Source organism: Mauremys mutica, chromosome 2 (genome assembly GCF_020497125.1).
Source record: "Mauremys mutica isolate MM-2020 ecotype Southern chromosome 2, ASM2049712v1, whole genome shotgun sequence".
Taxonomy (NCBI): Eukaryota; Metazoa; Chordata; order Testudines; family Geoemydidae; genus Mauremys; species Mauremys mutica.
This window is the reverse complement of record NC_059073.1, coordinates 213,871,451-213,898,470: the sequence shown is the minus strand read 5'-3', so window position 1 is coordinate 213,898,470 and position 27,020 is coordinate 213,871,451. Positions and strand designations below refer to the sequence as shown.

Genomic DNA, 27,020 nt, shown 5'->3' with positions numbered 1-27,020 from the left:
AAATGAGCAAGGACATAGCTACCTGAAGAGCTGACACCACCATGCTTGGTTAGGTTCTACTCTCTTCTTCTCATTGGCAGGCTGTCCAAGGCACTGGACTGGCATTTATATTGTATTCGGAAGCAATAAAAAACATGGAGGTCTCTCAGCTGTATTCAGTGCTATACTTTATTATGCTGCTGATGCTGGGCATAGGCAGTATGCTGGGGAACACTGCAGCTATCCTCACCCCTTTGACAGACAGCAAATTTCTGTCCACCCATTTACCTAAAGAGGTGATCTCAGGTAAGTTCACTACCACATAATAAAACAGGTTGAGAGCGGGTAGGAATTCAGGCTGCATAAGAAGTGAACACACTCAAGAGGGATGTGGAAGCCCCCAGCATGGAAGGTTCTGCGTGCCCTCTACTCCCATTGACTTCAAGGGACGTGCAGGGTACTCAGCCCCTTGCAGGCTCAGGCCCTAAGGGGAGTTGACTGATATGGGGGAGGGATAGCTCAGTGGGTTGAGCATTGGCCTGCTAAACCCAGGGTTGTGAGGGGGCCACCTAGGGATCTGGGACAAAATCAGTACTTGGTCCTGCTAGTGAAGGCAGGGGGCTGGACTTGATGACCTTTCAGGTCCCTTCCAGCTCTATGAGATAGGTATATCTCCATATTCATTACAGTGGGAGTTCTGAGTAAGGACTGCCCCACCCCCACAGCCTGTCAATTGCATGAGGAATGTCATGTGAGGCCTGGTCTCCAGCCTCCAAAATGCAGTTCTCTCACAACAACCACAGACCATAGTGTGTATCATTTTCATTCATCAAAATAGTGCTTAAAAAAAGGCCAAACATGATACAAATAAGGAAAAACAAAACTATGTTACAAGTACACAGTGAATATTTTTTGAAAGGAAGCACTTGTGTGGCCCTTGTACTGTAATACAACATACAGATATTTTCCTATTGGTTTCACAGAATATATTTAAACATAAACTACAACCAGTGGTGGCATTTCTCAGGGAAGATCGCCTGTCCCAGTTTGTTTGCTGGGAGACCCAAGATAGAAAAACTCCCTAGGAGGAACCATAATTCTCCAGAATACATGGCCCAGAGTATTTTATTGCTTTTAAGAAAGACATTGCAGAGATCACATCTTTATATTTACAAGGACTTCTGACACAAATATCCAGTCAAATGATCAGTCAGATTAGTATTTAATGGTATGTAAGCATCAAAAAGTGCATACGCATCCAAATGTCTCCATATTTATCGGAACTTCTTTGATCTTGAAATCTGATCACAAATGTATAGTATCTTAGTACATCTGCCTCTGACCAAAAGGAGAAACGCCTATCAAAAAATAGCTAGCTAAATTTTTTGAACCTCAAAACATTTGCATCAGTTCCTATATTACACCACCTGTATACTTTTAACTATAAATAATCCACCATTATCAGCAGTTCCACAGTTATTTCATTCACATAGCCTGCCAAAACCATTCAGACTTTTTGTTCTTATGACACAGAACAAAGGCCATTAGGCAGGAGGGTGCATGTGTGATTAAACAAATAATCAGGGATGCTTCTTCTATATCTATTTACAAGAAATCAAAGCCAATACCTTTGTGCTCATAACCAAACCAGCAGGGTCATGAGAAAATATTTTGCAAGGAAATATTTTTTAGTGTCTTCATACTGTCTTTGCATAACAGCAATCATGCCACACCTTTACTGTTGTAATAGGAGATTCAGATGGTGGTCATCAGGTCAAATAAAAAGAAAAATCACAATATCCTCCAGCTTCACAGTGATGTTTCCAAAGTGCTTTGAGATTTTCACAAGAAGGAGGTATGCAAATACAAAGGCACCTCACATTTGGTGCTGAGTGCAGAAATACTAAGATATTGCCTTTAAAATTAAATGCAACTTGGGAAGCAGGCAAGAGGAAATTGAGTTAATTTCACCTTTCTCCAACCTCTCCAGTTAGTGCCATCTAGGGTGACCAGATGAGAGACATGAAATATCGGGATGCAGGGGGTGGGGGAGTGCCGGCGGCGGAGGAGGAAAAAACAAAAACAAAAGCAAAAAAAACCCGAGCCATCGGAGCATAGGAAAAATTGGTGGGGGCTGAGCACCCACCGGCAGCTCCATGCCTCACCCCCCTGCACCAGCTCACCTCCACTGTGCCTCCACCTCCCCTGAGCTGGCTGCGGCGTCCTGCGTCTCCTCCCTCCCTCCAGCGCTTCTGCCGCCATACAACTGATTAGCACAAGCCTGGGAGAGAGGGAGGGGTGAGGAGGAGGAATGTGGCATACTTGGGGAAGAGGTGAGGCAAGGGAGGGATCCAATGGGGGAGGGAGGGGCAGAGTCAGGGCAGGGCTGGAGTGGAGTTGGGGCAGGGGGGCATGATCCCCCTCCACCTGTACGCCAGAGGGAAAAATTCAGGACAATTTGCGTCCCGACAAACAAGTAAATATCAGTACAGTCCCGATAAAATCAGGACATCTAGTCACCCTAGTGCTATCAGAGAACTCTCTGTGGGCTTCTCTGCTAATTTATATAGGAAAGTGCCACACGAAGCAACAATTCTTCAAATGTGGGGAAACGGTCAAGCTACATACACTTAACTGTAACACAGGCCTCATCCACATCGACGCTGTAGTCTGGGTATTTATATAGCATCAATCACCCTAGTATCTAGACATTGCTAGTTTTCTTGGTTCCCCTAAGAAGACTACCAATAACCACTAAAAAAATGCTAAAACCCAATGTCTTTTATTCAATGCAAAGCCTCTGACTGCTGCCCTAGTAACATTTGCCTTTCCATTGTGACTAAAATAACCTCTGTTTTATTCCTACAGGTATTGTGTGTTTCATCAACTGCATTGTTGGCCTGGTGTTCACCATGGAGGCTGGAAACTATTGGTTTGACATATTCAATGACTATGGAGCTACCCTCTCTCTGCTGCTCATCGTCCTAGTGGAGACAATCGCGGTTTGTTATGTCTATGGGCTAAGGAGGTAAGAGTTTAAAACCTCCTCCCTTACTGCCGTAACTGTGCCATCGCAGGGATATGGTGCAGGCAGGACACACTGGGGAAAGCACTTAGGCCAGGACAGCAGCTCCAGGAAAAAAAAAAAATCTTTCATCAGATTTGAGGACTGAGCTGTTCTTTCAGCCTGGGCAGCCAAGAGGGGGTGATCACCTAGCTCTGTGAGTGTGAGGTGGCACCTCCCCTGCAACATGTTTTCGTTCCCTCACAAGCCTCCCTAGGGAGGGTACCAAGGTCAGGATTCATCCCTGGGAAAGGGAGGGGTTAGAGCTGAAGTGACCACACTATACATCCTCTGTAACTCTGACACCACATCTCTCCCTACAGAAGTTTAAAGCTGACTATATTTAATATTTAAAATATTTAAACAATATTTAAAAAGGGCTCTAGAGGTGATCCCGGCAATTACAGACCGGTAAGTCTAACGTCAGTACCGGGCAAATTAATCGAAACAATAGTTAAGAATAAAATTGTCAGACACATAGAAAAACAAACTGTTGAGCAATAGTCAACATGGTTTCTGTAAAGGGAAATCGTGTCTTACTAATCTATTAGAGTTCTTTGAAGGGGTCAACAAACATGTGGTCAAGGGGGATCCAGTGGACATAGTGTACTTAGATTTCCAGAAAGCCTTTGACAAGGTCCCTCACCAAAGGCTCTTACATAAATTAAGCTGTCATAGGATAAAAGGGAAGGTCCTTTCATGGATTGAGAACTGGTTAAAGGACAGGGAACAAAGGGTAGGAATTAATGGTAAATTCTCAGAATGGAGAGGGGTAACTAGTGGTGTTCCCCAAGGGTCAGTCCTAGGACCAATCCTATTCAATTTATTCTTAAATGATCTGGAGAAAGGGGTAAACAGTGAGGTGGCAAAGTTTGCAGATGATACTAAACTACTCAAGATAGTTAAGACCAAAGCAGATTGTGAAGAACTTCAAAAAGATCTCACAAAACTAAGTGACTGGGCAACAAAATGGCAAATGAAATTTAATGTGGATAAATGTAAAGTAATGCACATCGGAAAAAATAACCCCAACTATACATACAACACGATGGGGGCTAATTTACCTACAACGAGTCAGGAAAAAGATCTTGGAGTCATCGTGGATAGTTCTCTGAAGATGTCCACGCAGTGTGCAGAGGCGGTCAAAAAAGCAAACAGGATGTTAGGAATCATTAAAAAGGGGATAGAGAATAAGATTGAGAATATATTATTGCCCTTATATAAACCCATGGTACGCCCACATCTTGAATACTGTGTACAGATGTGGTCTCCTCACCTCAAAAAAGATATTCTAGCACTAGAAAAGGTTCAGAAAAGGGCAACTAAAATGATTAGGGGTTTAGAGAAGGTCCCATACGAGGAAAGATTAAAGAGGCTAGGACTCTTCAGCTTGGAAAAGAGGAGACTATGATAGAGGTATATAAAATCATGAGTGATGTGGAGAAAGTGGATAAGGAAAAGTTATTTACTTATTCCCATAATACAAGAACTAGGGGTCACCAAATTAAAATAGGCAGCAGGTTTAAAACAAATAAAAGGAAGTTCTTCTTCACGCAGCGCACAGTCAACTTGTGGAACTCCTTACCTGAGGAGGTTGTGAAGGCTAGGACTATAACAATGTTTAAAACGGGACTGGATACATTCATGGTGGCTAAGTCCATAAATGGCTATTAGCTAGGATGGAAACTGTCTGCATTTGTTTAGGGAGTTGTTTAGGTGAAAAAACAGCTAGAAACATTATAAATGAGTCTACCTGCCTTCCTCCAGTTCTCTCTCTTACCATGACCCAATGTTTTCCACTTAAATTCTGCTCAATACACATTACAAGCCAAATTCCCTGCAGCCAGGTCTCTCTCAGCTCACACCCTGCCTAGCCACATACACTTTTTCCTACTCAGCATTTTTTTCCTACAGGCAGATTTGGTCCTTTATAGTTGTAGAGCACACCTAGTAACATGATATTATTTGTAAATATTTAGATAGGACTTGTTACAGGATTCACACATTAATCTCTAGGCCCTACACATTAGAAAGCCCCCACAAGCCTTTTTCCTTCATATCTTTCAAAATACACCTTTTCCTAATGTAGAGCCCAATTGTATTTAGCTGTCTGCAATTATATCCATCCGAGTTTTCTTGGCCAAGAAATACAACGATGAACTAAATGAGGAAGGGACCTTGAAAAGTTATCAAGTCCAGGCCCCTGTACTGAGGCAGGACCAATGAAACCTAGTCCTTCCCTGACAGGCCTTTGTCAAACCTGCTCTTAAAAACCTCCAGTGATGGGGATTTCACAATCTCCCTTGGAAGTCTATGCAGGAGCTTAACTACCCTTACAGGTAAAAAGAAAGATTTTCCTAGTATCTAACCTATTAATGCAAAATATTAATAGTATAGTTGAACAAACTGCATTTTTTTTTTAAAACAGATTTGAAAAAGACCTTCTCCTAATGATCGGACACAAGCCAAACTGGTATTGGAAAATTATGTGGGCTTTTGCCAGTCCTGTGCTAATTATAAGCTTGTTTATATTTTACCTCACTGACTACATCCGCACAGGAACACTGCAGTACCAAGCGTGGGATGCCACACAGGTATTTATTTTACTTATCACTTTGTTTCATCACCAGTCCCTTCTTGCCATTGGAACCCGGAGATATCCGCATATTCAAGACATGGGGGCAGCCTGCTCAAATTGCACCAGCTGAAAATTAACACAGCAGGTTTCATTCTGAAATATGGGTCTTTAATTTTAATGACAGGCAGAAGCAGCCACATTCCCTAACCCTCACACAAATACTAAAGCTTTAATCTAAGAGTTAGAATCACTTGTGATATTTTTATAAATTTTGTGTTTGTTCAAAACAGCAGTGATACCGCACTAAGTGATCAGTTGTGAATAAGAAATGACATTTTCATGAGACCAAGAGGTTTTCAGTACTTCGAACAAAGCTCCCACACACAACAGAATGAATCACAATCCAATTCATTCTCCCTAGCGAGCATAATACATGTTTTATAAAAGTATTTAAATACATGTTTATCACAGAGAAAGAACAATCTGGATTTTCTTAAGAAAATATTAATTTAACAACATTCCAGGACATGTTCCCTTTATGTTATTAAAAGGAAAGCAATCAATTTTATAGTATTTTCACGCCACTGCTAATTTGGGTATCTGAAAGGGTGTGGGTTTCTGCTGTTGGCTGAACTGCAGATTCCAATGCAGCAAGACTGAAAACATTTTGCAGAGACAGGGATCACAACTGTGCCTGCTGAGAAAAGTTTCCAGTGACAAATTTGGCCTCAAAGTTAAAAGCTTACATAAGCACTAATGTTTCTCACTATTTAATGTTAAACAGCTGTAACAAATATTTACCTGCACAAACTATAGTAAGCTTTGTTGCTTGCTGCCAACCTCCAACTGGTGATAAGCGGCAACACTTAAAAGACAGCTAGTATACTGCAGTATCTCACAATGCTAGCTGTAGGAGTTGAATCACAGCAGATAATCCCTTCAAGTGTTCAGAGAAATCTAGATGGTGCTGCTGAATGCAAGATGCAGGCCTCCATTCAGTTTCTCCGTTTAAGCACTAATTACATTGTGGGAAAATAGTGGACATATAGTAAAGCTCTAAATAGCTATCCAGCAGCTTTGGATTGTATTACATAATTTAGCTGGATTCCCAGACCACCAAAATTGAGAGCAGTCAGCTATAGTATGTCCAGCACTAAAGGCACAGATACAGCACTCCTGAACAGCCTCCTTACTGATTAGTTCATGGAGTGTTGGTCACAGCTCTGTTCACTCACCGCAAGAACGAGAAGACTATCCATGACTATAAAGCCTCATACAGTGTAATGAGGGGTCAGAGGGTAAAGGACCACATTTAAAAAAAGAGGGAGAATTAGCAGGATACAGTTGGAATTCAGATAATCCCATTGAGCATGGGAGAAAGAGTATCTTACATCCCATAAGACATAGTGATGCTGTAGGAACAGAACTGCAGCCATGTAGTTTAGATTTTTTAAAAATTGCTTTTGCTCCTCGATGCCACTAAACCTTGAATTCCACACATGTAGTCTTTTTACAGTGGCACTAACAGGAAAAGTGACACCTTGTACCTTTACTTTCTGATTGCTTGAGAACGGAGTGCATTAGAGATGTGCATACATAATCTGGGAAGGACTTATTCTGAACTCATGATTAAGACAGCATCTTTTTTCCCCTTAAAGAGACAGGAAGTGAAGTGAGCCATACTAATATTGTATTTAGAATAGGCATACTTTACAATTTAAAAAAAAAAAACTTTCAATGAACTTAGTGTACTTAAAAAGGTGCTGATGGGAGTAATAATCACAGCAAGTACAGACAGATAAGCACAGGCAGCATCGCTAGTTACCCCATCTACTAGGATGTAGTCTAGGGATAAGGGTAATTGTTTCCATGACTGTTCAGGATGTGGCCTCTGTTCAGATTACTGAGGCAATGGCCTATCCTGGGAAGTATGAGAACTGACATGAAACCATTCACTTATTTTGTGTAGCACACTTCACTAGTACCTTGCCTCAAGGTTGGCAGTTCAAATCCAGCCTAGGTGAGTAGCAACTAAAGCTCTATAGTCCACCTCTCTCCACCTGCCACAGCCCACATACGAGACAAAAATTAATCATGCAAGAAATACAAAATGCTGTGAGATTCAACCCATTAGTGTAAATAACTTTCTATAACTGTCTTCATGATTCTTTATTTCTACTGTTACATATTTTTCTTCTTGTTCTTACCAAAAAGTATTGTGCACAGCAAACTCAAGAACTAAAATGAGTGATGTCTCTTGACGTGACAGTCCATACCAATCCTTGATATTTACGTCAAGGTATACTGACCATCTCTACACACCAACATCTGCTTTACAACTTAACTTTGTTCTCTAGCAAAACTGTGCCTAAATTTAAGATCACTGCCAGCCATCAAAAATTAAAGATCCAACACTTTTGGGGTAGTAAAGGATCTCATTTCTTATAGTAAGTTACAAAGAGGAGAGGGCTATAATTACTTGATGCTAATATTCTCTTATTTGCAGGGTCAACTGGTTACAAAAGATTATCCAAGTTATGCCTTGGCAGTTATTGGACTACTTGTGGCTTCATCCACAATGTGTATACCAATAGGTGCATTAATAATTTTTATAATGAAGAGACTGAAGAAGAGAAGTGTATCAACTCTTGAATGAACATTCATAACTGGACTCATGAAAACTATCACCAGTTGCAATAATTGTGTGGATCTTGGGAGACCACAGTAATCATTATTTGTAGCAACTATTCATAGATATGCAGAACCTTGGGTGATGTTTTTACCATAAAGTGCTCTTGGCAGCTCCCACAGTGGTTCAAAAAGCTCTTCTGTGGCAGAGGAAGCCTTAAGAGGGTCTCTGATATACAAAGAACAGCAGCTCACAAAAAGCCACCTAGCACAAGATACCAAGTATTACTGGCTAATGACAACTGATGTTAGGCTATTATCTTTCACTGTGCAGTACTGCCTACTTAAAACAATGAGCATCAATTATATGAAAGCAAATTCTTTTGTAACTGAAGTACTGGAAATTACTCTTCAAAATAGCATGCATGTACATGAGTGGTTTTCTTGACGTTTTATTTATATATATATATAGTTTGACTTCTCAAATTTTGTAATCTGAATGTGCCAGTCTTTTCTACTTGAGAGAAAAAATTACTAGGAAGTATCTATATGTTGAGGTAAAGGAGGTCAATATTTCTTAAGAGCTGACGTAAAAGCAAAACAGCTTAAGCTTATGCATAAGCTGTATCAATTCTGATGTTTCCAGTAGAAGTAAATATCAGGTTCCACTATGCAACTGTGTACAGTACCTGTTTTCTAGGGAGTTACTAGTAGATGCACAGCTTTACGCAGTAAAATGTATCTGTGACAGTTTCACAAACCACGCAACACAAAAGCCCCACACCATACAACTAACTTCAACAAAGTTCACACCCATGAATACGTATTTTGATTTTAATCTTATGATGCCACATTCCAATATTTGATAGACCTGAACCATTTTTCCCTGTGAGAAAGTTTTTCTATAACAGAATGAACTCAAGATGTGTTACATTTTAAGTTTCAATTAGATAGTAGAATTGTACTATTTTTTTTTGTTAAGTACAACAGAAGAGGTCACCCTGAAATGCAATGTTAAACAAAACACAACATTTAAAAAGTATAAATTCTCTAAATATACATTTTGGTTATGTGACCTTAATGGAACACGGTATGTGTCTTGCAAAGGAAGAAGCAACGTTCATTTTGATTGAACAGTATTACAACATAACAAGTAGCTTACCTGGTCAGAGAAGAGCAAGATGTGATATTATAGTATGTACTAGGAAAAGAAATTCTCTTGGCTGAACTGCATGAACAAAGGTAACATGGCATGGTTAGGCCACAGTAATGCTCTACGGCTCCATACAATGAATACAAACCCCATTCAGGGCTTAACTGACAAGAGAGACAACTTTTCCACATTTGTGTTTATTAAAAATCGACATTGTAAACAAAACCTGTACAAAAAATATCAGACTGCTTAGAATTTTGTAACATGTATCTGTGGTGTGAGAGAAGTTATCGCCTAGGTCCCCCTCTTCCTCTGCCACGGCCACGGCCTCTGCCCCGACCTCTGCCACGGCCTCTTCCTGCAACTGAGCAACAAACAAAACAAAGAACAAGTTAAACTCTATTCAGGTGTAAAAAAGTTATTTGAAATAAATTGTATGCATCAAGTGTAAAAGATGTATTTTATCATATAGGACTTGTAATTGGATACCAGATTGTGCTAATGCTATCAAATTTCAGATACACCGAAGTTTTTGGTTTTTATTTTTCTACTTCAATTCCCTTGCACTTGATTTTTTCATTTTTTAAACAAAAACAACTCGTACAATTTACACTTCTCTATCTACTCCACTTTCACTTCTGAAAACAAAGGCATATACTAGCTTTCTGAATAATATGAAAGCTTGACACAAGTCTCTCTCTCTCTCTCAATAAAGCCTAACGATTCAGGAATTGGGATTTAAATACACAAGATGCTACAGCACTGTGGTCTTCACACCCTATTCATATAACTTATCTATGGCAAAATGTATTATCAAAGGAACAGGCAAAGGTAGGTGTTAAATGTGTAAGTACAGGGCCAGATTTTCCAAACTGTTCAACTTCCTTTTAGGCAACTAAAAAGTGGCCACATTTTCTCAAGAACAGATCATTCAACAGCTCCCACTGTTTTCAATAAGAAATGTTGGGTGCTGAGCATTTTTCAATTTTTCGTCATCTCTTGGCTGCAACAGTTTAGTTCAAGAAAAGTGGAAATCATCCAACTGATTTACAATATCGAATAGGAAAGAACATGCTAAGTGAGATCCTATTCACACATTCATAACAAATTTACCTACTATGTTGGCATGTCTTTTTTCCTAATACATGTCTGACAGAACTACTGACCAACCTGCTACAGATTTTATATATCCCATTAGGCAGGGACATTTAGAAGTGTGTTCTAATCATGATGCTTTGCATGTTTAAGTATGGTTTGAGATGGAGAGTATTGTGAAGATCTGAAAAAAATAGGTGTCTTCATAAAACATCAGTAAGGTGCATTATTATGGAGGATTGGCAAATTGAGATAAATAGCTCTAATTACATAGTAAGGTCATACATGTTGGGGTTTCTGATCAACTGAGCTGGTTAATGAACAAGAAATTTTATGGAACTCATCTGTGTAATATTAAACCTGTTCACACTGTAGAGTAAAATATTTTGAAATATATAACAGTGCACTTCTCTTCCTCCCCCCAATGTTTGTCAAAGTAAGGGGTGGAAGCAGAGGGATGAAGGATTTCACAGTTGGCAGCAGAACCTGGCAAAAACATGCAGCATGTGTCCCTCAAAAGAACCGTAACTACTTCTTGGCAGATTAATTCAGTGTTCATTTACCAATAAGTGAAAAATGTGAATAGTTATGCTGCACATAGATATTAACTGAAAACACCTGAATGCTTAGTTGCACAAGTAGTGAGGAATTCTGTAGGCAAGTTCCACAAACAACCTGAAATGGATATCACCCGCTTAAAAAAGAAAGAGCTTTATTGAAATTTCTTTACCTATTTTTCTAAGGTAATTAACGGAAAGATTCTAGATAAAACCATTCAGATCGCAACAAAGAAAAACATTTGGAAAAAAAAATAAGAACAGTAGAAACAAAACTTAACAGAGGTACCGAGGAACAAGTGTATTAACCTGAAACTATGTTTACTCAATTTCCAAAAATGACTGAGATTTCCAATAACTTGAACTCTACCCACCATGTCACAGTCTCAATTTATTAAATCAGAAACAAACTAAAATCTAGCTACCTCATTTGTTTCCAGTACATGCCACAAGCCACCATCCAATATATAGGACCCAAAGATCATTCTCTAGTTCACCTTCCCATATGGTACAATGTAACTAACAGCATGCCTCTTATCCTTCATGTACTGACCCAGAAAAGTAACCCACTCCTATTTCAATTTCCCACATAGTTAATGGATTATTCATAGTGGGTGGGGGAGTCACACAATGTTGTGGAGACCCTATCAATGTGCCTACACAGACTAGTGCTAAACGGTCCAGACTCTGCCATTACCTTATTTATATAAATTACAGACCCCATACTCCATTACAGCTCACTTATCCTCTTTATACAATCCACATAATGTGTATAGGCCAGAGATCTCAGTACTACAGTCACCAAATCAGGCTAGGATGTTATTTATTGAAGAGGAAAGAAGGGGCCAACATTTCTGAAAAACATACCATGGTTCCATTCACCGAGTTTATTGTTTCCAACTGCAGTCAATGATTTTAAAGCTTCAAGTGAAGTTATCTTAAGCATATCCTTATTAGGTGGGAGAAGACATGGCACACAGGTAAAGTTGTTTATGAACCCCCTAACTACAACTTTTCTCTTTCTAGTTTTTCTTGTTACAAAGTTTTAATAGTGTGGCTTTAAATTAATAGTCCCCTATTTACAACTTTAATGCTATCTTAAAGATTTTTGTTTAGGAATTGTTTGTCTGAGGAAAAAAATTAGAACACTCTTGTGTGAAAATATGATGTAGATGGGAGCTGGAGCCAGAACCCTGCCTATCTGAAAACATCCCAGGTTTATCATGAAAGTTAAGAACTCCAGAGACCATACAGAATCCAAAGGTTCATTTCCCCCCCCGTAGCACATGACTCAGTTATCCACTCATCATAGTAAGGGAGGCCCCTCTGTACTAGCTCTCAGAGGTCAAGAAACAAAACCTGAAATTAATAGTGCAAACAGATGTGGTGCACACACACTAGTGAACTTCAAAGGCAAAATAAAAGTCATTTTGAAATCATCTCAGAATACCCTGACTTAATTTCTTCTCCAACTTCAAAAAATTTCTTCTCTGGTAGGACACCATATACACAATTTCAGAATTATGTAGAATTTAAGAAGGGTGTCCAGGTTAACCTTACACATTGAGTTTCATTATCAGGACATCAAATCATCTACAAATTGCCAGTGCCTTCCAGCTACAGGACAAGAAGCCTCAAAACTTTGCTTTTTATAGAATACCGCAGAAAAAAAATAAAAGCAAGTTATCACAGAAACTAAAATGTTCTAACCAGACATTTAAGATTACTGCAGATTCAACAAAAGTACTCATTTAGGGAGGAAACAAACCACCCCTTTAATAATCTGGAATAAAACAAAGGTGAAATCACAAACCAACCTGCTTCCCTTTTCTTGGATTTGACTTTTGGTTCAACATCCACTAGCAAGGTATCCAGAGGCAAACTGTCTGGCAGAATGAAGTATCGAATATTATTTCCCCGAATACTCAATGTCTCCAACTGTACAGGCTCTCTGTTCTTCAGTGTCATTTTCACAGCTTTAAGATGCGTATTCATACTGACATCCACTCCTGAAACACAGACAGATGACAAATTTTAGGGAAGAGAGACTAAATGCATCAAAAAATTGGTTACTTTTAGCATGGTAGGTAATGCCATTTTAGAAAGGACATTTCTACACGTATCTGTGAAAAATTTTATTTAAATGACTTGTCCACCAAACAGTAAGTCTGGTAGAACCAGAACCAGAATCCAATTCACCTAGATAGCATACAACTGCCTTAATCACAAGACCATTTTTTCTCTTCCTGTAGTCCCTATCTTGTTCTCTAAATACCTTCCCTCCCCTACAGCTAACGAGGCAACGGTCAAACAGACTCATTGACTGCACAACCCTGGTTTATTCATGGAGCATTGCTCATCCTGGCACTCAAGTTAGACAGTGGTCCTGCAGGAAAAAAAGAAGTGTATGATCACTTAATTAAAGACTGTATCGTTAAGGCTGTGAGTCTGCCATGGAGGTCACGGATTCTGTGACAGTCCGTGACCTCCATGACTTCTGCAGTGGCTGGAGCTGGCTCAGGCAGCCCCTGGGCCAGCAGTAGTTTGGGTATGTAGGAAGGGGCTCAGGGCTAGAGGGTGTGGGGAGGTGCTTAACTCAGGGTGAGGGGCTCCCTGGGTCACACTGGCATGGCCACCCTGCAGCTCGTAGGAAGCAGCAGAGTCTCCGCACCACGCACTGCCCATGCCTGCAGGCCCTGCCCCGGCAGCTCCCATTGGCTGCGGTTCCCAGCCAATGGGAACTGCGGCAGCTGGCATTTGTGGTGGGAGCAGCAGAGCCTTTGCTCTGTCCCCTGCCTCTGCCAAGGAGTTGCAGGGACACGGAGCCGGGTAGAAAGCCCCTGTCAGCCTCGCCAATACCCGCTCCCTCCAGAACCAGCAGGGGTCCCACGCCACCCCCCTGGACCGTCCCCCCAGACCCAACCCAAGTTTTACTAAAAAACACCCGCCCTGACTAAAAGTCATAGACTGGCCGCAGGCCCATGAATTTCTGTTTACTTCCTGTGATCTGTCCATGACTTTTACTAAAACTACCCATGACTAAAACATAGCCTTGTATGTATCATGATACATACAAGGAGACAGAATTAATGGACAAACTTAATTCTGGCATTTCCTAACTTATAAGTACCTGACTTTATAACCTTAACATCATTTTAACAAACTTTCTTTGTATTTAATTTCCTAGATTTTATTAAAAAGAAATAAAATAATTATGTGCATTTGTAACAACCACCGTCCTCGCCTATCACGTGTCATCAGTAGGGCCCTACCAAATTCATCGTCATGAAAAACGCACCACGGACCATGAAATCTGGTCTCCCCCTGTGAAATCTGATCTTGTGTGCACTTTTACCATATACTATGCATATTTCATGGGGGAGACCAGTGTTTCTCAAACTGGGGGTCCTGACCCAAAAGGGAGTTGGTCCGGGGGTAGGAAGGGTGTCACAAGGTTATTTTAGGGGGGTTGCAGTATTGCCACCCTTACTTCTGCACTGCCTTCAGAGCTGGATGGCCAGAGAGTGGCAGCTGTTGGCTGCGTGCCCAGGTCTGAAGGCAGCACCCCGCCAGCAGCAGGGCAGAAGTAAAGATGTCAATACCATACCATGCCATCCTTGCTTCTGCGCTGCTGCCTTCAGAACTGGGCAGCTGGAGAGTGGTGGCTGCTGAGGGCCCAGCTGGCCAGCAGCTGCCTCTCTCCAGATGCCCAGGTCTGAAGGCAGCATCGCCACCAGCAACAGCGCAGAAGTTAGGGCAACAGTACCACAACCCCCTTTACAATAACCTTGTGACACCCCACAACTCCTTTCTGGGTCAGGACCCTTACAATTACAACACAATGAAATCTGAGTTTTAAATAGCAGAAATCATGGAAGTTATGATTTTTAAAACCCTATAACCATGAAATTGACCAAACGGAACGTGAATTTGGTAGGGCCCTAGTCATCAGCGATATATGAACCCTGGACCCTGAGCACAGCTCTCTAGCACTTGAGTTAATGGACTAACTACATGGGCTGGCAGCAGTAGAAGGCTGTTATCTTCTGCAAACCAGTTACCAGAGGACAAATACCAGACTGAAACAGTAGGTCACATAACCAGGAGTCACATTTCACAGACAACACAGTCAAACACAGAAAGGTCAGCAGTGTGGCCACAGTGTTGGGTCTAGAGTTAGATGACAAACTTTTCCAGCTCTGTGAAAATCTTTGGGGAATTTTTTTGAAATCTCATTTTGCATTGGGACAAAACCAAGGCCTTTCCAAAGAAAGAGTTTTGCCTAAAAACTCATATGTCCCTGCAAAAAAAGTTTTTATTTCAACAAACTGGAATTTTCCAGTGAAACTGTTTTTCATCAGAAAATTCCCAACCAGCTCTACTTGGGTCTGCCATTTTAGCAGTCTGGATTACTTTCCCAGTTTGACACCTCTCAATGACATGCAAGACCTTACTCAACAACAAATGTTGTGATGGGCATAGACTTAAGCTCTATAGAAATAGCAAGTCAAGCATTCACAGTCCTCTGGTTCCCAGGCTTATGCATCTCCTAGGCAATTGGAATTTTAATAGGGGGAGAGAAGAGGCAGGAAAGCAGAGAAGTGGAAAAGAATCCAGTCTGCATGTATGCAATCTGGTTGTGTTATATACAGCATACTTCAGCGAGATGCCAGGGCAGTATGTACACTCAAGTAATAAACACTAATGAATTTGACAGCAGAAGAGATCTTCAAGGATTTATAACTATGAAAAATCATCATGGATTTTCATGGGCCAGCAAAAGGCACCTTGCAGATCCCAGGAACATGCCTCTGCCAAACTTCAATGTGTTGCTGCAATGAAGGGCAATGTCAGTGCTCATCAAAAAGTCAGAAAAAATTAAAATAATGTTAGGCAATAAATTTAAGGGCTGCTGCTTTGTGAAGACTACATGGCATGCCACAGCTAATCATTTCTAATGCCATTCCGGCGTGAAGTCTTAGTCTAATGTAGACCCATTAATTTTCAGGGTTAAATTTTGCAATATTCTACACGTTTTCAAAATGCATGTTACGAACTAGGATTAATTTTCTATTTCCGATGATCATGCCAATTAAAATTAGTTGTACTCTTTACCTGTAATTTAAGGCTACAAATTATGTTACTTCATTAATAAAATCACAAAAAACCCTCATTCTTTTGGGCCTTCTGGCCCATAAGGGCACTGCTGACCACATAAATAGGTCAGTGCCCCCAAGGAATAACTTTAAAAATGTATGCTGCATTTAATATATTTTCAGAATATTGTATAATAATTAATCCTCTCAAAACTGTGCGGTAGATAAGCATCTCCATTTTACACATAATGAAACAGGTTAAGCCCTTGTCTACACAAATTAGCACCAGTGTACAAGATGTGTTTTAAAACCACTGTACTGAAACAGGTGCAAGTGTGCGTAAAGAACAGATACTTAATCTGGTGCTAAAATATGCCATTCTTAAATCAAAATAAGCTAAATAGAAATAAACTTCCCCACAAACAAACATGCACTGGTTTAACTAAGGCCTTGTCTACACTTTAACCACTTTGATGATGCTGGCATAGTTAAAGCAAGAGCCCTACTGTAGATGAAGTTATACCTTTATAAACATCCTGACACCGGAATAGCTTACTGTGGTTCAACAAAACAAAAATAAGCTATAGAGGTATACCTGTCTACACTAGAGTTTTTACTGCAAGTTAAAAAAAATATATATACACATCACACCCCTTACTGATAGCTGTACACAAACATCCACAGTAAAACTTGAGGGTAGACCAGACACACCTTTAGTTAAACCAGTGCAACTCTGTGTATAGACAAGGCCTAAAAGATTCCCCAAAACCACCTGGTGTGCCAATTATTACAATTCAGGAGAACCTGGCTCTCTGTATTATAATCTAACAGCCCAGAATCTCAACACAGAATATTAAACAATATTATAAAATTTGACCTTTTGCCCCCGGTCTATTATTGTGATTAATTATGACCTATGAGTCTTCAAAGCACTTCCTGGTGGTCTATGAAGAGCTGGCAGGTCAGAGTGATGGCCATGCTTCCAATTGCTTCTACATGCACCTGGGCTCTTGAAAAGAGCTCAGCTGCCTGTAAATACAGACAACTGGCATCTAATTTTTACCTGCCTTTAGTAGGGGATGCCCTCTATATAAAGGAGAAGAAACAGGAGCCACCACCTGGGTCTGGAGATGCTAGTTACTAGATGAAGAAGAATGTCTATGGAAACATAGGAGAAGGAGAAAATGCAGTTGAGCAGCAAATTCAAGGCAGAAGGAACTAAGGGATCGAGAAGCACATGCAGGAGCAGAAGGCAGCAAAGAAACCTGCATGGGAAGGTCATAGAGAACAACAGAACAGAAGGGTGGGGAAAAAAAACAACAACACAGTAAACCCCAGTGTGAGACAGGTGGTAGTCCTCAACACAGTATTTATTCAGATGTGGTTCATATTATTAAAATTCTGAGAACATCTCATACATTAGATTAGTTGCCTGTTGCTGGTCTTTAATTTAAAGATACATGTACAGTCTGAACATTCACCACATATATCTGAGTAAGGAAGAACCCTGAACTGATGTTCCTAATGCTACTGCTTGTGGAGTGATTTTAAACTTTTTGTCACCAAGTATTTCACAAAATGCATCTCTTAAGGAGACTCATTTAGCTATCACAGTGGAGTCTCTTTAGAAGAGAACAGATTTTCCTTTCACTGTCTATCAATTCCTTAATTATTTTGGTTTAGTGTCCAACATCTTGAATATCATACCAGTGATTGTTCCATGCACCTGTGTTCCATTCTTCAGTTCAATGGTCACAGTCTCATGACTCAATTTCATTAGAAACCTGCAAAATAAAAATGTAGTTGAAAAACAGAACTTCTATTCCAATATCACAATACATGAATAATCTTCAGAAAGTACCCAGGCCCTGCCATACATACTGCACAAAGTGTGAAGCGATCTCAAACCTCATACTATTCCAAAAAGGTAATTCTGTATGGACTGTGAGGATTTGTAACAACAAACAACAACAAAACAGTGAAAACCATAGAAGAGAGCACCCTTGCTAAGCAACCTGATTGGACACTGCTACAAAGAATCCCCAAACATACCAAGTATGATTCTGCTACACCTTTATTTGGAAGCCAAGCATTACAAAGCATTCATTAAGCAGCTGTTTTTTGCTGGTTACCTGTCACTTAAGACAAGCTTTGCTTTTTAACAAAATAAATTTACCAGCTACAGTCACTGCTATGGTGCAAATAGCCAAGTATGTTACTTGCATCATAGGGCTAGAAGGCACTGCAAGGGTCATCTAGTCTAACCCCTTGCCAAAATGCAACAGTACCCAAACAGAAACAGGCTAGTTTACCCCAGAATTTGTTTAGTTAGAAATGGTTTTTCAAAGTAGTCAATGGTAAAGGTATTTTTTAATGCAAATGAATTATTTAACCAGTCATTGTAGCCCAAACACCATTGCATTGTGCTAACATTTCTGAACCTTAAAGTGAAAGTGACAATACAACAAACTAACCTATTTTCATTTGTACAAGCTGAATGACGTGTAAGAGATGAACAAAAGTGAAAAATAATTTAGTTTAACAATTATTTGAATGATTAACAGGGATAATTAGTGTTTTAAACAATGCTTTAAGGGAGGCTGTTGGGATTTTTACAAATCCCCTGCCACACTTTTTTTTTTTAGTTAAATATGACAGACGGGGAATGCCCTGACATAGAAGCACTTACAAGCACTGCACGAGCGCTCTTTGTATGTGGATGCGTTGGGGGCAGGGAGTCCCTCTCTTGCTGAGTTTAGCAGCTCTGTCTGAGAAGGGAGCCAAACTTTTCCTTAGTCCGCCCAATCTCACAATGACCAGAGAATAAGGCTTCTGGCTAGTGAACAACCGTATCACGTGCTGAGGGCGGCTTTGAGGGAAACAGGCGGGAAATGAGGACGCCGCAGCGGGTGACGGCACCTGCTTTTCTCCATAGCCGGGTTCAGGTTTGCTTCTCGGCCAGGGACGAAAGCGGAAGCAGCGACGGAGTCGCGACCAGCGAGAACTATCCCGCTAAACGTCTAACCCAGCGGCTCGCAACCCGAGGGCCGCGAGCCAGCCGCCGCCGCGGGGCGGGGAAAGCCACGTGCGTGACGTTAAACGCCAGTTTCCTTACGGGGGGGGGGTGTGCTCGGGACAGGAGCAGCCGGGAGGGGGGAATTGGGGGCCGCCCGGCGCTGTGGGGGTGGGGCAGGATCGAGGCGGGGGGGGGGGCGGGAACGGCCACCCCCGAGTCTCCGGCTCAGGGCCGCGCTGTATGGGGCGGGGAGAAGGGGGGGGGCTCCCTGGCACGTACCCGCCTGGCAGCGCCTCGCGCCGGCTCGGGGAGAGCGGAGCCGATACCGGGCGGGGGGGGGGGGGGAGGGGCCCTGCTCACACCCGCCGTGGAACGTGGAGTCCGAGGCGACAGCGGCGCGAGACGAGCCGGGGGGGAGGGGGCGGAGCGCGAGCAGCCGGAGCGGCACGAGACGGGGCAAGGCCCCTGCTCCGGCCCAGCGCGCGCCTTTCCCGCCGCTGCCCCCCAATCCGCCTCCATCCGGGCCCATCTCACCTCACGAGCTTCATGGCGGCGGAGCGGGGGCGTCAGGCCGGCCGGCCGGGACCACAGAGCGGAACCCCGGCAACGGGGAGAGGAAAAAAATTGAGCTCGGTGCGGAGGCCTCAGACCAGGCCGCTCCGGCGCTCGGTGAAAGAAACGGCGCTGCTGAGCGACTCGATGGCCGGAAGTGACTCTCCTCGCGCCCGGATATGAGTGACAGAGGCGCCATTTGAGCGCCCCCTGCCGAGCCGGGGGACGCAGCGCAGCGGCGAAGGGGGCGGGTTGGCGCCGCTTCCGGGCTGTGCTCGGCCCCCCCGTCTCCACGGCGCATGCGTCATCCCCTCTTCCCCCCCCCACGCGTAGCCGTGTGGTGGCGGTAGCAGTTACCGACGCGGAACGGAGCGTGAGACCCTGGTAGTGCCGCAAACTGCTCCCGCCGGCTGGAGCAAAGGCCGCCAGGGAGCCGCTTCTTGCACCGGCATGTCTGTGAAACTGCCACGCGCAGCAGTGTGCCCCCGGCAGCCGTTATTTCTAGCCAGAGCTGGGAAGAAACGGCCTTCGGGAAACGATGCTGCTTCCCTCCTAGGTCATGTTTTCTAGACCGTAATTTTTTTTCCTCGTCTCTAGACTTTCTCCAACTTTTACTCCAGTTGAGACCTAATCAGCACAGAGGGGAGTGGCTGTCCCAGACTTGTTCTGATTTTTTGCAAGGCCCCTTTCCACACTGCTCATATTCAGCTTGTGTCCACTATGAGCCTCAGCTCCCTTTCTGCAGTACTCCTTCCTAGGACGTCATTTCCCATTTTGTCTGCGTGCAGCTTATCCTCATACACAAACTTTATAATTATACCCTCAATGCCATTATCGATGTGCCCCCTTTGGCACTTTTTAACCCCTGTCAAAGGCAGTCCACACACCTAATAAGGGCACGGTAAAGGGCAGTGGCTTCAGCAAATGAACTGAGCATGCTCAGTTAAATAGCACATTACTACAGAGAGCACTTTAATACACTCCCCCCTGGCTACCTTGCCCCTGCATTGGTTAGTGGAGAATTACAGAAGGGCCCAGCCCATTCCAAGAGTCAGCAGTGCTCTTAAGACTATTTACCATTTTACCCCAGGTGCTGGCCCCTGGGCATGCTGTAGCACCCCCCTTTAGATCTGCCTTAGCCTCCAGGCACAGGAGGTACAGTCAGACTTCAAATGGCCCAACTCTGCCCAGGTAAGAGCAGCAACTATGGTACAGCCCCAAACAGGTTAGAGTTTTGGAAAGTAAGTCTTAGGCACAGGGTAATTGGTCCTAGGCACTGGTTGGAACACTGATTCTGAATGCCATGTACTTTCCAAGGAAGGTATAAAGGACAGATCAAAAACTTATCTGACCACTACAGCTGTACTGCAGCAAGACCTATCTATAGTGTAGCTAGTGACATAGTTCTGGTCCAAATATATGCAATTTAACATAATTATTTGCATGAACAAAACTCTTGCACAAAAGTTTATAGTGAACCCCATTCACCTACAGGTTTATTTATAGCACTGTGATAAATAAATAGTAATATGGTGCTCCTGTTGATGTAGACCATTATTTACCAACATGAAAATGGGACACCTCTTCTGTGGGGCTGTCAGCCCAGGCCCTGCCACTTGTGGGGTTATGAGCCTGAGGCACTTGGGGTTACCGCTTGCCTGAGACAACATTCTGACTTTTTTGCCAAAACTGGGCATTTGTCCCATGTGCAAAAGCAAACAGACCAAATGCCCAGTTTTGCCAAAAAAATAGTCAGGATATCCAGGACTGGGCTCAAAAAAAGACTGTCCCAGCCAAAACAGTATGTGTGGTCACCCTATACTTCACTCAACGCCAATTGAAAGAAAATATGTAATTGTTTCCATAATGGTAAAGATGAGTTTTCTACAATCAGCATTTAACAAATAAAAGGGACTTTGAATAAAATATTGACATATTTCCACTTTAGCTCTGTGCCTTTAGTTAAACATGATACTTCAAACAAACAAAAAACCAAGATCTTAGCTACTTTGTATTGGCAGTAGAGACTCTGGCATTTTTAAGGAAAGACTTGTTAACCAAAATTCCCTTTTCCCCCACTTTTTAAATGATGTGTGATTAAGCTGCTACTCTACAGTGGAGAGTTGGATGCATTTCAGTACCCTCATTTAAATTTGCTACATAGTAGTAGCTAGAGAGTGTGGTGTTTTTAAGGTGCATTTGTACCATCAAGCTGGAAACAAATAAAAGGCTTCTATACATTCAGGTGTGCCTGTTTTCAATGAATTACAGACATTCTTTTGATGTACAGCTCACATATACTATCTTCACCTTGACACACTTTCTGTTCCTCCTTTGGCATTTTTGAAAAGGATGGTTGAGATAATAGAACTATCTATAGTAACTGCTAGTTCAGTATCATCTTGATACGAATGTACACTTGGTCTCATGTAAATTTAAGGGCTAGAGTCCTAAGTCTGACAAAAGTTGAGATTCAGAGTTCAGAAATATCCTTTTCTGAATATTTGGAGTATATACGTAGGAGTGCACCTCTCTCTTCAGGAATCTGTTTCTAGCAGGTTTCTGATAGAGATGATTCCTTGGCAGTCTACCATTCCTCTAATTTTGAGGATACAAAAAGGTAATTAAAGCAAATATAGAAGGAGCTGATTGTAATACCACTACCGTAGCAGTTTATCTGAAGAATAAGATGTGCAGTCTTCGCCTCATATGTCTAACACTCTGTGAGTCAATCAAGAACAGTGGTCTAAGCTGGCCTTATAAAGGGAGGGACAAAGAATAGACTCAAGTAGGGAGTCTAACTTCAGGTCTTATTTCTAAACTTCTCCTTTGTCTCCCAAACACTTATTTTTTCAGAAAGGTAAAATCCATACTTGGCAGAGGGAAATGGAACATATTATGCTAATTAAAATCTTAATCCACTAAAAGTTTAGTTTAAAGCTAAGTATAAAAATAGAAGGCCTTTAATTTTGTATTTACAGATTAACAACTCAGAATGTACCTTTCTGATGATCAGCAGTTTCCAAAACAACATTTTTAAAGTGAATTTTTTTAAACCCTTCAACTAAAATACAGAAACAGAACTGTCAGGATCTAGAAAAGAAAGATTAAAGTTTTATTGTCATTTATGAGTACACCATATGTGAACTTAGAAATACAATCTCCTTGCAAAGCATTGGAATACAGATGCCCTTCCAAGTCTCAAAACCTACATTACTCTAGTTCTTGCAATGTGGTTATAGTAGCAGTCCAGGTTTGGTCTTTGTTGCAACAAACTCTTAACGGGAGATGCACAGAAAGATTTAGATACACACTGTAAGAGAGTTGAGCTAAGTTTCAAATCACCTGCCAATGAGGCATACAAACCATTATTTAAATATTTAACTATAGAGTTCTTATACTTTCTTTCCCATTATGGAGTTGATGTTGATGAGATTAAGTTACAGAGAATTTCTCAGTAAAATTGTCAACTGGTATTTCCATTGTAGCATCTAAAAGCAAACAGGTACTCTGCATTTTTATTACTAGTGCTTATGAACAAGTAATGTTTAACAAAACCCAAAGAGGCCTTCAGAAACATTCAAGGTTAAAATGAACAGTTATTGCAAAAAACTGTACATATTTTCAATCATAGCACAATGAAAACACTGATGATGCAGTGTTTTGTGTTCTAGGGCATTAATGACAACCGTGCTAACCCTAGTATTCTACATTTTTTCTAATATTTAATCTTCATAATCGCAATCTGGATATACAACTGTACTTACAGGAAATATTAAACAATGCACAGTGCTGTAAGCAAATTTCATGTCTGGTTTTGAACATAAATCATAAAACAAGTGACAAAATTGTTTAAAATTGGTCCTTGATTCAGATTAGCTATTTTATGTAGATTGGAAGCACTAAATTTAAAGACATATTTACTGATAATCAGAACAAATTCTTTTCATAGCTTAATTTTTAGAGTTTTATCATGCATGAAAAGCAAGCTGCTGCTACTTCCCCCAAGTGCAAACATGGAATTTAGCATAAGACTGTCACCTCAAAGATTTGTATTCTTTCTTCCACAGGTTATCCCTACATAATCAAAAGGTACAGAAGCAGGTGACTGGCAAAACAATGAGGTGTACCTTCTACATTGTGACTGTTCTTTAACTATGGAATAGTTTGGACCTTTAGCATGAGGGTCAATAAACACAGTAAAGAAGTTTTACATTCTTTGATTTCATTTAAATCTTAAAAAAAGAGACAACCTAATTTGAACTTCTGCACCACACTTAATTTGCTGTCTAGCTGTAATAAAAAGTAATCTGAAGACTGCAGTAGTTAGGTAGTGCAAGACATTCGCAACTTCAGAAATGTCCACCAATAACTCATCCTCCCAATGATTTAATAGAATATTGCATCAGTCCCAGATGAGGCAGAACAGAAGACTTGCATTTCGATAGAAACAATAAGGTATGATTCTCTACCCTAATGAAAATATGCAAAGGACTCGTGCTAACAGTGACTGCTTTTATGATGACAAATGAAACCCAGATGAAAGTCTAGAACAAAAAAAAAAAATTATTAGTAAGATGCTATATTAGCTCAAAGAACATGATGTGACTCTATATTACTAATACTGCCACAGCTGGATATGGTGACACGTGAACAGAACCAGAGATCTGTGTTAAGATTATGAGATCATGTTTGAATGGAACTGCCCTGCTGGGCTGTCAGCATAGTAGGCCAGTTCAAATCCTATAATACTCCACAGACAACATGGATATTTTGGCTTTCACCTGTAAGTTATCTTGTTATGAGTGCAACCTCCTCAATTAATGCAATATTCCAAAGATCATTGTGACTAAGACTGTAAAACCAGATCTCAACTGTAAAATTCCCACCACCAAGTGAAGGACACGGTTTACTTTTTCTCTCCGTAAAGATGAAAGCAAGAATGACCACTAGTTGGTGTGGAAAGCAGGTCAGTAGAGACTCCAAGTATGGCTTGAGGAGTCCTCCATGCTAAGCCGCTTTCCACACACACAAATTCAGTCCATCTTCTCTTTTTGGACCAGTTTTGGTGCATCTACAAAATCCTTGCCATTGTAAAAGATGATAGCTAAAGTTCCAAAGCTTGCAGTTCCCCAGAAGAGCACGTAAGCCAGTGTCTCAGTCCATGTATCACCTGTAATCAGATAAACATTATAGTAAGTCATTTTCAATAAATAGTGGAGAGAGCATTTTTAGTGCGACAATAAAATAGTTATAAAAGTGCTCATAAGGAAGCTTTTATCAAGAACTGAAATTTCAGATCAGCTTCTCATATACTACAGCCTGTTATTTTGTACTGTATATTTCCTTCTGAGAGTTTCCTAGCTTGGAAACTAATGTTCTGCTGTTAAGCAAAGGCTAATTTACATTGGCTAAACATTGACATTGACACAGACCTTAATTCAGAGAGATTCCAAAGCAAAATTTCATAACAAAAACTGATTTACAACCTATATAGCAAACACCTGACCTGCCACTGAAATGCTGTCAGCCTCTAAGCAAAAGGGGTAGGATTGGTAACCACTTAACTTTTCTCAAACTTTTGTACTGGTGACCCCTTTTACACAGCAAGCCTCTGAGTGTGATCCCTCAAATTAAAAAACACATTTTTTATATTTAACATCATTACAAATGCTGGAGGCCAAGCAGGGTTTTGGGGTGGAGGCAGACAGCCCATGAGCCCCATGTAATCTCACAACTCCCTGAGGGGTCATGACCCCCTGTCTGAGAACCCCGGATTTAACAGCACATACCAACACAGGAATTTAGGTCATTAAGGGTATGTCTACACTGCAAAAAAAGCAGCCACGTGGCAATAAGTTTCAGAGCCCAGGTCAACACTCAGGTTCACGGGATTCCCACTATGGTGCTAAAAACAGTAATGTAAATGTTCCTGCTTGGGTACTGAAACCCAGCAAGGGAGGTGAGCCTCAGAGACCAAACTCCAGCCCAAGCAGGAACATCAACATTGCTATTTTTAGTGCCATAGCATGAGTCAGTCTGCAGACCCAGGCTCTGAGATTTGCTGCCGCTGGTCTCTCCCGACCCCTCAAAATGTAGAGATACTCCAAGTGAATACCTTATTCAGCTGAAATAGAGGGGGAGAGTTTCAAGGAAGCAGAACAACCTAAATAGGGGGTTGGTGTGGTTGTCAGCGTGATCAATTCTACTCCTTTAAGAAGTGCCATAGGATTATTAACTAACAATTTTATACCTGATTCAACCATCATGTTAAGGAGAAGCGATTACTCATAATATCCCACTAACATTGATTCAACAGAGGGAAGAGTGCCATCTGCTGAATGTCCAGCACTACTTTCTGTAGCGTCTGAGCTTTCCCCTCCAAGTACTGACTTGACCAGGCCTGACCCAGAAAAGCATAGCTCCAGGTTGTATGGTTAGAGGTATGACTTGAGTATCTCATAACTCATAAGCACATTCCCAGTGAATAGCTTCCAACATCTGAAGTGTATGCCTGCAAGTGAATTTTGCAAATGTAGGCCAAATAGTGACTTACCAGCCATAAGCAAACAGATAATGCACATTGAGAAAGCAACGACCATAATAATAGGCAACTGAGGAAGAAGAAAAACAGAATTAAAAAAGGAAATATGACTATTGATTATTTCCTTCAATAAATTATATTTATAATTCAAGTTGTAGCAGGTAAAGTTTCATAATTTCTTTGATGTCCTGATTTGGAAAAACAGTCTCCTTCTGAGTTTTAGAGCTAATCTAAACAATGCTTTAACTGTATATTTACGATTAAAGGATAATATGCTTAGTTTCTGCCTGTTTAGGCTCACTGAAAGATCAAGTTCATTAGTTCTGGTTGGGTATTTGAACAACCTCCATAAGTCTCCAGTGTTAACCTACCCCACTTGTGTAGTCAGTGTATAGAACAGAAGGGGTCAGCGTAGGTATTCTCCATACTACTTTCTGCATTTCCTGCATGTGTTCTATGGTGACCATTTTAGTCATAACTGCAGTTTTGAAATTCAATTACTGTTTAGCCTCCCCTTCCTGACTTTCTTGGCACTGACATCGAAGAGAACAGAAACCAGGATTTGCCTGCATACAGCATTCGATGTTGTGAGATGACATCTTTATGATTATTTTTAGATCAACGATGGCTCTTATTACGTTAAAAATGGTTATCCCTTTCCACTTTTCTTTCTTAATGAACAGATAAAGCAAGAGATCCAAGAAGAATCCCAATCTTTCTAGTAGGGACACAATTGGCCAAAGAGACCCTTTCCTTCC

General features: G+C 41.3%; 3 protein-coding genes across 7 annotated transcripts in view; 1 reads left to right on the top strand and 2 right to left on the bottom strand.

The window, feature by feature from the left end:
* Window positions 1-9,691, top strand: part of SLC6A20 (solute carrier family 6 member 20) — a 42,842-nt gene extending 33,151 nt beyond the window's left edge. For all 3 annotated transcript variants that reach the window (XM_045003275.1, XM_045003277.1, XM_045003276.1), the window contains exons 8-11: window positions 81-285; window positions 2,848-3,007; window positions 5,472-5,637; window positions 8,128-9,691. In XM_045003275.1, coding sequence (XP_044859210.1) covers window positions 81-285; window positions 2,848-3,007; window positions 5,472-5,637; window positions 8,128-8,277 — 681 coding nt within the window. In that variant the 3' untranslated portion in view covers window positions 8,278-9,691. The remainder of the gene's footprint in view (window positions 1-80; window positions 286-2,847; window positions 3,008-5,471; window positions 5,638-8,127) is intronic.
* Window positions 9,580-19,905, bottom strand: LOC123362797 (small nuclear ribonucleoprotein Sm D1). 3 transcript variants are annotated; one of them, XM_045003279.1, is made up of 4 exons: window positions 19,701-19,905; window positions 17,858-17,934; window positions 12,872-13,063; window positions 9,580-9,766 (listed from the first exon to the last, which is right to left on the bottom strand). In XM_045003279.1, exons 1-4 carry the CDS (start codon window positions 19,712-19,714, stop codon window positions 9,690-9,692), a joined length of 360 nt encoding a protein of 119 aa, XP_044859214.1. In that variant the 5' UTR covers window positions 19,715-19,905; the 3' UTR covers window positions 9,580-9,689. The 3 variants fall into 3 exon arrangements, with proteins under 3 accessions (XP_044859214.1, XP_044859216.1, XP_044859217.1); XM_045003281.1 differs by lacking the exon at window positions 19,701-19,905 and adding an exon at window positions 19,446-19,464; XM_045003282.1 differs by lacking the exon at window positions 19,701-19,905 and adding an exon at window positions 18,840-19,016.
* Window positions 19,906-22,812: 2,907 nt separating this feature from the next.
* The window catches only part of SACM1L (SAC1 like phosphatidylinositide phosphatase), a 53,950-nt gene continuing 49,742 nt past the window's right edge, over window positions 22,813-27,020 (bottom strand). The window contains exons 19-20 of the mRNA XM_045003278.1: window positions 26,275-26,332; window positions 22,813-24,891 (exon numbers count right to left, since the gene is read on the bottom strand). Of these exons, the coding sequence (XP_044859213.1) occupies window positions 24,755-24,891; window positions 26,275-26,332 (195 nt within the window). The 3' untranslated portion in view covers window positions 22,813-24,754. The remainder of the gene's footprint in view (window positions 24,892-26,274; window positions 26,333-27,020) is intronic.